Below are 10,618 nucleotides of genomic sequence, written 5' to 3' on the forward strand. Positions count from 1 at the left end.
GGAAACTTTTACAATGGAATCATACATGTGATGATGAACCTTAAATTTTTACTGAAAATGTCAGATTCTGCACCATTATAGTTACTGATCTTACTCTCTGATTAGGATTTAATACTCCCTGTCCCATAAGAAAGTGGCTAGAAAATTGATGAAGAGAACAGATCCTAGGAACATGAGTTTATAAGGGCAAAGTCAGGCTGTTAAATAGCCAGAAGTCACTTACTGAGCACTTACCAAGGGCAAGATGGCATTTTAGGATAGAGGAAATGAACATGTTTTCCTCACTTAAGGAACTACCCGGCTAGTGAAGCAAATGATTAAATGAAAGAAAAAGTGTGGTAGGGGGCATCAGAGTGAAGCACTGTGGGTTCCACAGAAGGAACAGATGGCATTTGAGTGTAGGGCCAAAGGGAGCATGTGAGCTAGTTCTTAAAGAAAAAATGTGATTTTAATAAACAGGGGATTTTATCCTGTTCATACATAATGATATCCTTGGGAATATCCGCCATGGCAAACGGCAAGAAGCAAGGGCAGAAGCAAGGACATCAGTCATTAGGCTGTTCCAGTGATCCAGGCAGAAAGTGATGGGCCTTGGACCTGGAGTTTTAGATAAAGAGAGAAGTGGCTGGATTCTGTATACATTTTGAAGGTAAGTAGAGCTATAGGATTGGTTGATGGATTGAATATAAGATTTAAAAGAAAGGAAGAAGTTAAGCTTTGGTGTCCAACCAACTGAAAGAACAAAACTACCATGATGGAAATGGAGAAGACAGGAATTTGCTTTTGGATGTTAAATGTGACATGTCTATTTGACATCAAAGAGGATAAGTTCTACACTCTCTCTGAGTATAGAGCTCAGGGCAGAAGTTCTGGTTGGAGACTCAAAATTTGGAGTCATCAGGATATAGAGTCTTCAAAGAACTCATTTGGAGTGAATCTAGAGCAGAGGCCCCAAGAGGGAGCACCCGGCACTCCAACATTTAGAGACATGATAGGGAGGAATAAGCAAAGGGAACTGGGAAGAAGTTGCCAGTGAGCTGAGAGGAGAAGGGAGAGACAGTGGGGTTCTGGAAGCCAAGCTAAGAAAGTGTGTCAAGAAAGAGAATTGGACAGATGCTGTGGACAGATCAGCTGACAGGAGCACTGATGGTCAGCACAAGTCAGGTCTGCACTATATGTAATGCGCAAAGTAATATCTCCCAGCCCCACCTCTTTAAGCAAAAGAAGCTGTCTTTTGGGACTTCCTTGTGGTCCAGAGGCTAAGACTCTGTGCTTCCAAGGCAGGGGGCCCAGGTTCAACCTCTGGTTGGGGACCTAGATCCCACAAGCCATAACTAAGAGTCCACGTGCTGCAATTAAGACCCAACACTGTCAAATAAATAAATATCCCCTCTGCCCCCCAAAAAAGAAGTTGTCTTTTTGTCACAGGTTCCCTGAACAAACATGGGCAAGACTCCCTGGGAGTCCCCTGTGTATCTTCATCTTGGTCCTGGTCCTCCCCAGAATCCCATGGGCAGAACAAAAACTCCCAGGCACCGTTGGAGCTGGACTCCAACTACCGGCCTTAACACTAGTTCTTCAGCAGCCATTAAGACCCGTCTTTCTAGAGCTGTGAAGGCACAGCAGTCCCTCTTCAAGCCAGAGAGAAGAAGTTATGTCTTCTTTCCGGGTTATAATTGGATGAGCAAAGCAGTCTGGATTCCATGGGCTCTGCAGGGAAATCCTTCTGTCAGTTCTGGCTCTGTCAGGCTCCGTCTCTGTCTCTCATACATACACACAGAGAGGCTATTTTTATCAAGGGGACCTCAGTACCAAAACCCCACACAAAACAGGAAGACCTCCATTCTGAGCAAAGCTTCCCCATCCCACTATTCATCCTGCAGTTTGTCTGGTCTGCCTCTGTCTTCCAGGCCATCAGACAATGATTCTTAAGTATCTGGTGCCAGAGGATGGGGGTGGAGGGTGGTGCAGAATGTCAAATTTCCAGTCTCCCTAAGGTGTCTTCTTAGTCTACTTGTAAATTAATGGAAACACAGAAAGGGGGAGGAGAGGGGTGCTGGCCAGACTGATCCTTCACCAATATTAGATCCCCAAATGTAAATAAATGTGCTAAGGGCTCAGTAGCCCCTACCAGGAATACCTAAAACCTGGCTGAAAAGTTCTACTACCATCACCAAAATGTTCCATTACCAAAATCTGAGAATATGATTTATCTTTTCAAATAAGATCAAGACTTCCATAATCCCCTCCCTGTAACACAAATACCAAGAAAGAATATTAACATCAGAATGAAAATATCTCATAGGAAATAATTAAAGATATCATATTTGATCATAACAACTGACTTCTTCATAAGATCCAAGAATGACTACACTCTGAACCAAAGATATGTGAAAGCAAAATTAATTTTTTACCGCAACTGTAATTATGTTTGCAGCGTCAGCAAAAGCAACTGTCCACTTGTTACTAATTTCTTATGAACACAAAGTCCACTGGGAAGGATGGTGAGTGTTTGGCAAGTTTTTGGGTAAGGAGACAAAAATGTAACTGGGGAGTTAATTGGGAGGCAAAAAGTGGGCACAAGAGTCAAAAGCATGTTGACTATTTAATCTACCAGAGTACCAGAAAGCTCCTGCAGTCCCAGTTCCTTATCTTATGTATGAAATGAATGGGTAAGTGGTTATAATAGCAATTGATGAGTTTTGTATTCATACAGAGTTTATTACATGCATCCTAAAAATAGAACTCATATGATTTAAATCTACAATAGTAATTTTGCAGGAATGGTCTATTTGGTCCTTCAGTTGGCCCACAAATCTCTTGTTTCTGGTATGAACTGAAATTTGCTTATGTTTTCTTCAAAAGAGGGACCAGTTTTTTCCATTGTTTTCTATCACCAATCATGAACAGGTGCTGTTTGGGTCTTCTGATTACTTAAAAGAATTGACAGACTGAACAAGTTTATTACCACTGCTCCAAAGTATCTTACTGAGATATAGATAGATAGATAGAGATATAGATATATCTTACTCAGATATATATATATATATATATATATATATATATATATCTCAATATGGAATCACTGAAATCACAAGTTTTGGTCAAACAAACTCAACATTCTTTTATGACCTGCAGTAGCAAGCAGGGTTTTTTGGAGCTGACACACTATCTAATTAGCCCTTATTACAACACAATCAGCAGCTCTGAGTGGTAAGTCAACTCAATGACCTAGGAACTGTTCTGCCTCAATTACCTATGGCTTCGAATAAAAGTGTGTAGAAACAAGTCTTCATCTTGACTTTGTTCAAAATATGTGGCTTAATTCTAAATTTAAAAATAGGTCTTCCAGTAGATGCATAAGTCACCAAAATACTTTGCCAAATGTTATACATTTAAATCTATTTATTAAAATGTTTGCACATATACATTTAAAATATTCTCTCATGATACAAAACTACGAAGTGTATGAACAACTGATGTTATAAAGGAACCCTCAAATTGATGAACCTAAACTTGAGTAAAGGAGAAAAGGGTGAAAGAATTCTTTGGAAGACAACTTCATCATGGCACATTAATTCCTCCTCTGTCAAAATGTATTAAGCCTTTTGCACAAGGGTGTTAAAATCAATTTTGTCAGGCTAATAATCTCATCCCTGAGGAATCCTTCCAGTTGGAGACAGCATCACAGACATACAGTTGTTGTAGGACACAATCTATATCGCCCTTTAGCAGTTTCTGTATCTTAGGTAGCTTTGTTTAAGACTATACAAGGGGTCCTCACACTCCTGCTGATTAAGTAAGGTTGGCTGATGTAGTTCTCAATCCTGCCACAGAAAGAACTTCCAAAGACAGTTGAACCTCCGCTCTGCAGGAGATGCGATTTTAACATCTTCGAGTTTGCTGCAGTGTGAACTTGTGCCACAAGCAAGACAGATCTTATTGGATTAAAACTGAACTCGTGACATCTCCACAAACTCTAGCAGAGAGCAATGCTGTCTGTGTGGCTTCCGAGCAAACTTCTTTCCTCGTGCTCTGGCGGCCGTTCCTAGACCTATTTCACCTCTAAGAATCCTCTACCCTCAAGAGAAAGGCGCTCCCATTTCTCATGGGAGAAACGAATCCCCATTTCTTTTTGGCGTTGGCCTCAAAAAAGGCAGTCCCCTGGCGCGCCCACGGCGGGGTTTCCCTCCCATTCCAGACTCCAGGATTTCCTGGGAAGCCCAAGAAGCTCAGCGCCCCCCACCCTCCCTGGGCGTGAACCCCAGGAAACCGCACAGGTGTGCTCCAATGGAGCCTCCTCTGACTGGCACCCCCTCTTGCCCCTGGCGTCTCCAGGGGCCCTCTCCCCGGCGTGGCCCTCCGCCTGGCCCCCTCGCACTCACCAGGAGGAGGTTGTGCGCCACCAGGTACCCGAGTCGCGGGCTGCCCCGGACGCCGGGGGCGAGGCGCCCGGTGGCATAGCCGTGCCAGGCCACCACGTAGGGGTTGTCGATGGTGATCCAGTACTTGACCTGGCCGCCGAAGTGGCGGAAGCAGAGCTCGGCGTAATCCCTGAAGTGGTCGGCCAGGGCGCGGTTGGCCCAGCCGCCGTAGGCGTCCTGCAGGCGCTGGGGCAGGTCCCAGTGGTACAGGGTGACCACGGGCTGCACGCCCAGCTCCCGCAGCCGCTCCAGCAGACGCCGGTAGTAGCGCAGCCCCTCCCGGTTGGGGGCGCTGGCGCTGCCATTGGGGAGCACCCGCGCCCAGGAGATGGAGAAGCGGTAATGGGTGACCCCGAGCTCGCGCAGCCCCTCCGTGTCTCGGAAGACATTGTTGTAGCCGTCGCTGGCCACGTCCCCGGTGGCGGGCGGGGGCGGCGACGGGGCGCCCGACGGCCAGCCGGCCGCCGAGGGGTCGCCTGGAGGCGCCGGGGGGCGGTGGGTGAACGTGTCCCAGATGGAGGCGCCTTTGCCGTGCTGCTGCCAGCCGCCCTCCGTCTGGTAGGCGGCGCTGCCCACGGCCCAGAGGAAGCCGTCGGGGAAGGTGTCGTGGAGTAGCCCCGCGGCCTCGGGGGTCGGAGGGCGCGCGAAGCGGGCCCAGGTCTGCGCGCCGTCGCCGGGCTCGGCGCTCAGGGGGCGGCCGCCCAGGGCCAGCAGCAGCAGCCACAGCGGCGGCGGCGGCGGCGGCAACGCCCGCAGGCGGCGCGGCGGGGCGCGGGCGGGCATGCTGCGCGGGAGCCGGGCGCACGGGCGCCGCGCCGTGCCCCTTTATGCCCGCGCCCCGCCGCGCCGCCCTCCCCCGCTTCCCCCCGCGGGCCCCGCTGGCAATGATTACCTGTGGCCCCGCGCCTCCCCCCGCCTCCCTGGATGAGGGGAGGGCGGGGGCGACGGGGGCGCAAAGGGCGAGCGGGAGCCCGCGCAGGGGGCGCGATGGTGGACCCCGCGCAGCGGGCGCGGCTCTCGGACGTCGGAGAAAATGCACCTGTGCCTCTCTGCGCCCAGGGGCAGCCAGGGATGTTTCCGCCGCAGGACTTTCCCTGTGAGCTTCTACACCCCATCCGCGCCCCTCCTGGAAGAAGCCTCCGAGCCCGGGAAGGGAGGCAGCCACCCCAACTTTCCGGATCTGGGGGAGCGGGCTGCGCCCACAAGAAAAGCACCTGCTTTTCTCCCTACTCGAGGCCGAGAAGAGCGACTGACGAGACTGGAGTCGATTAGGAACTGGCCGAAATTGTATTGGGAGGGCAGGGTGGGGAGAGCTAGGTTGGAACTTGAAATGTTGGGAGAGAAGGACCCGAGGTGGACTTTCCATTGCGGTCTCTAAGGAAGATGCTCGCGTGAAGAGCCGCCCCACGCGCGCAGCCCGAGTGGCGCTTCCCGCAGGCCCCAGTCTAGGACGCCTTCGAGGAAGACAAGAGAGACGCATGGGTTCCCTTGAACTTTGCTTTCATCTCCCTCTTACGGTTATCTTTTAACCATTTCAATCCTGTACTTGTTCTTTAATTGGATCGTGCAGAATGACTTGGTGAATGTCTAACGACAGCTGTTGGTTGTTCTTCCAGAAGAAAGAGAAACGCCAAGGTTTGGACTTTGAATAGTTCTCATTCACCTCTGTTGTCCTTTTGCATCTGTTTTTTGAATAGTCACATGTTTTAGCTTTCAGCTCTGGCTTGGCAAGTAATTTATCTGAACAAACCGTGCACGCAGCTGCCGCTGGAGTGGGCGGACTCTGGATCCCTGATCAGTGAAGAGAAAAGGGAGGAGGGGTTTAGCCCAAGCACCTTCTACGACAAAATACAATCATGACGCCTTTCCGGTCACCAAAGAGCCCTTTTGACAAATTGTGGAGACACTGTGAGTGTGCGTAGATCTGATCTGTGACTAACTGGGGACTGGACACTCTGGGCTCCACCTCCTGTGCGATCTTGGGCGGGACAGTCTCTCCAAGCCTTAGGATTCTTATTTATAAAATGGAGATGGTCATGTCTGCCCTGCCACCTTAGACACTTGTGAAGCTCAAATGAAAAAAATGTGCACGCAGAGCAGGTGTGCCTCCATCACGTCACACCTGCTCCTATGATCAACAACTAACATCCTCATAGAGGTACATCTGTCCCTACCTAGTTATCACCCCTGCACTGCTGTTTCATACAAACTTAAAATCAATAAAGTTTTAAATTTTGCAGATGAAGGTGCTTCTGTTAACTTCCTTAAAATGTAAGCACAACAAATTTATTCCAGTGTTTTATTAAATATTCCCAACTCTAGCCAGCATATATTATCGTGGTTTAGTAAGATTAAGCCATCAGGTCGGAACAAGACATTACTATTCTGTTACATGTGGCATCTACATTTTTCAATAAATGTGAAATAACAAACAATGACACTCCAGCAATTAAAAAAAATTATACCATGCAAGCATACAGTCACACTCTCTTCCAGATAAATTAAAAAGCTTCTATGTTCGCACCCAGGCTCACATTTCCCTTCTAGAACTGATGATTAGAGTGTCTGCTTCTTGTAGCTTGTTAAGTTTCAATTAGAAATGCTTCATGGATCTCATGGAAAATAGCTTAGGCTAAGTGTTCACTTATTGATGTATGGTCTGTTTGCTCAGGGCAGATTGTATTTATTGCTACTTTCATTTAACCAACAGTGAGAGAAAGAGAGAGAGAGATTTAAAGAGATGGATTTTTAAAGCAGTGATTAAAAAATAGAACCAAGGTGACTAATAAATGCTTCACATTTGAAGTCTTCTGAGGGATACACAAAGTCTATGTATCTCCAGTTGAACATCATAGCTTTCAGTATTTGCAAGGATGTTTCCAGGTGATAGTTAATTCAACCCAATGATAAAGATTGCATGATAATTAAACTTTATTTCCAGAACTTGCTGTTTATCAAGGTTCTGTTCATGGTTATTAAATTCTGGATTCCTGGAGTGTAAATAATTGCTGCTGCTGCTTTGCATTTGTTCAGTTTTATTTTTATTCTTTCACATCTAAAATGTGGGTTTCATTCAATGCTTTGTTCTCCCACAAATAAGAGATTAATTACTTGCTGTGCTTTGAATATGAAGGTAAAGTTATTGATGCATCAAAGGAAAGGAGATTTTTTTTTTTTTGAGGTACAGAGGACAGATTGGAGGAGATTTTTAAATTTACTTACTTTTGTCGTGATGATGATTTTCAACAGCCTAAAGGGAGTCGTCAAGGTGACCAACATCCTTCATCCCATCCCTTCTCCTGGCTGCTCCTGGGACCAGCAGAGCCCTTGCCTGTGAAGAGAGCAGAAAGGGGTTCACTGACTCACATGGGCCTAAACAAAACATCAACCCGATGGGGGGCTCCCAGCTCACCAGTCACAGACACTAGCTTCTCTGCGGAGATACTGAGATCATTAAAACAATCTCTGTCAGCAACCACCATGGGCAAAGCAACCACAAGGAGTTCAAGCCTTCAAAACAGGTGACAAACCCCATCCTCAGAAACAGTAGTGATGGGGACTTCCCTAGCAGTCCAGTGGTTAAGACTTCACCTTCCAATGCAAAGGATGTAGGTTCGATCCCTGGTCAGGGAGCTAAGATCTCACATGCCTCACAGCCAAAAACTCAAAATATAAAACAAGCAGTATTGTGACAAATTCAATAAAGTCTTTATAAATGGTCCACATCAAAAAAAATCTTAAAAAGAACAGTAGTGATTGGAAGAAACAGGACAAAGAAAGTTGGTAATAATGTTGTTCAGTTTATTACATTGAGTGCTAACAAATGACACCCATGACAGGTATTTGAAGAATTCAGAAGGAGAAATTATTCTATTTTGAGCTGGTTGGAAAAGTTTCACAGATAAGACATGGTACTATCTGGGGTTACATAGTAAAATTTGCAAAAAGTCTGGGATGTAAGGATATGGGGAAGCAAACTATGGAAGAAAAAAGTGTCCTCAGTGTATTCATGGTAAAAAAAAAAAAAAAAAAAAAAAAGTCTATTTGACAGTGCAAGGAAATAGTGGGCTGAAAATGTAGGTACGGATAAAGAGTCTTTAATAGGTTTTATTATTATATCACATCAGAGCTGCTTTTACTCATTAAATAAATATTTGTTTTGGGCTGAGCACTATTCTAGACACTGGGAATGCAACAGTTAACAGTTAACAAAACAGACCAGCAACCCTTGCCTTTTTGTCATACCACTCTTTACTCTGTTCCAGCCACACACACCTCCTGCTTGTCCTTGGAACTAGCCAAACTGGCTCCCAACCTCAAGGCAATTTCTCTCTGGAATGCTTTTCAGAACCACCTGCTTCTCCTCAGTCAGGTCTTAGAACAAGAGTCACATTCTGAGAGCAGCCTTCTTTAACTCTCTGTCCAGAGTAGTTACCCCCAGTCACTCTCAATTACATTGTCCTGTTTTATGTTTCCTATCGAGCTCAGGACTAACCCAGATTATCTTGTTGGCTTACTTTTTTCCTTTATCTTCAACTAGAATGTAAGCCCAATGAGAAAAGGCATGGGGCTCTTTCTTTGCAGTACCTGGAACACCTAGAATAATGTCTATCCATTATAGCTGCTACACTAATATTTATGGAATGGAATGAATGAAACTATTAGTAACAGAGAGGGCTGAAGCACATGCTGAGAATTCTGGAGCCACATCCCAGTTTACAAAAGAGCCTTGATTAGTAATGTCTACTAATCAATCAAGTTGATTAGTAATGTCTGTCTTAGCACAGGCAGCAGAAGTGGTAACAGCAAAGGTGTATTTGACATCCTGCATCTAGGTGTATTTCAGGGGGCAATAGCCCAGGCCCACTCCACTAAAACTGCAGATAAGTCTGATGCTACAACAGGAAAAAGAACACAAAACAATGTCACTGTGGAATAGTTTAACTGCCAACATCCCCACTTCCCCTGGTACACCTCTGACAAGCTCCAAAAGATTGAAAAGGCACTGAGCCTAGGGCTCTGAGCTTCTCTGACCTGGTAAGGTAAGTTCTTCATTTCACAGAGGTTTTCAGAGCCACTAAGTATCAGATGCACCTTCCTAAAGAACTAGGAATGCAACAAGGCTCTGTTCCCACCTGCTTTATCCTTGTTCTGCTTATTTGTCATTGAAACAAAGCTAAAGTTGATTTACAATCCAGTAGCTTAATTTCAAATCTGTAAGGGCTTTTGTGGTCAGCCAACTCAGGAGCCACAGAAAGTTTTTGTAGTGGAGCTACAAGGGCAAACAGCAAGATGCCTCAATTTATTTTAAGAAAGGGGACAATATTAGTCAATTGATTTGTCAGTAAATTGAGGGGGAAATACTAGAACCTGAAAGATCGCTTTAAAAGCAACTGTAGTAAAGTACATAATGAGTTAAGGAAGGCTTCTGCCTAGCATGGTAAAAAAAATGCAAAAAAAAAAAAAAGAGAGAGAGAGAGAGATGAGCGACAATACCAAAAATGAAAACTGATTGCATGTGACAGGTAGGTGAGAGGGAAAAGTAAATGATGATTTAAATGTTTTGAGATGAGCTGAAAATAAAAACGACAGCACCATTGATGTTCCTGAGTACATCAGGAGGTATAATTAATATCTGATGAAAGATGACTTCAGTGCTAAATATGTTAAATTTGAAGTGTCAGTCAAATTTGTAAGCCAGATATTAAGCAAATAATTGGAGTTATCACTTTGAAGCTCAGAAGGCAGTTACAGATTAGAGATTAGGATCAGAAATTTTGATCCCAGGATAGTGAATGAGGACATTCAAAAATCAAAATTGTGATTTCCCTGATGGTCCAGTGGTTAAGACTTCCCACTGCAGAGAGTGCTAAGATCCCACATGCCTCCTGACCAAGAAAACCAAAACATAAAGCAAAAGCAATATTGTAACAGATTCAATAAAGACTTTTAAAAAATGGTCCACATCAAAATATATATATATATATATATAGAAAAAAAAAATCCAAGGACAACTAAAAGCCAAGGGCTAGCCTTATCTCCATTTGTAGGGAGTGGATAAGGTGGAATTAAAAGAAAAAATAAAAAGAACCCACAGGGTGGGCCAGAAGTCTAGGGTAATGTGTTTTTCAAGCTAAGGAGGTAAGCATTTCAAAAAGGAAAGATGATCAAACTTGGTGAGAAAAGACAACTGA

General features: G+C 45.1%; 1 protein-coding gene across 1 annotated transcript in view; it reads right to left on the bottom strand.

The window, feature by feature from the left end:
* Positions 1-5,207, bottom strand: part of KL (klotho) — a 39,508-nt gene extending 34,301 nt beyond the window's left edge. Inside the window, exon 1 of the mRNA XM_061133192.1 lies at positions 4,386-5,207. Within this exon, the coding sequence (XP_060989175.1) occupies positions 4,386-5,207 (822 nt within the window). The remainder of the gene's footprint in view (positions 1-4,385) is intronic.
* Positions 5,208-10,618: the final 5,411 nt, after the last annotated feature.

The sequence above is a fragment of the Dama dama genome, chromosome 30 (assembly GCF_033118175.1).
Source record: "Dama dama isolate Ldn47 chromosome 30, ASM3311817v1, whole genome shotgun sequence".
Classification (NCBI taxonomy): Eukaryota; Metazoa; Chordata; class Mammalia; order Artiodactyla; family Cervidae; genus Dama; species Dama dama.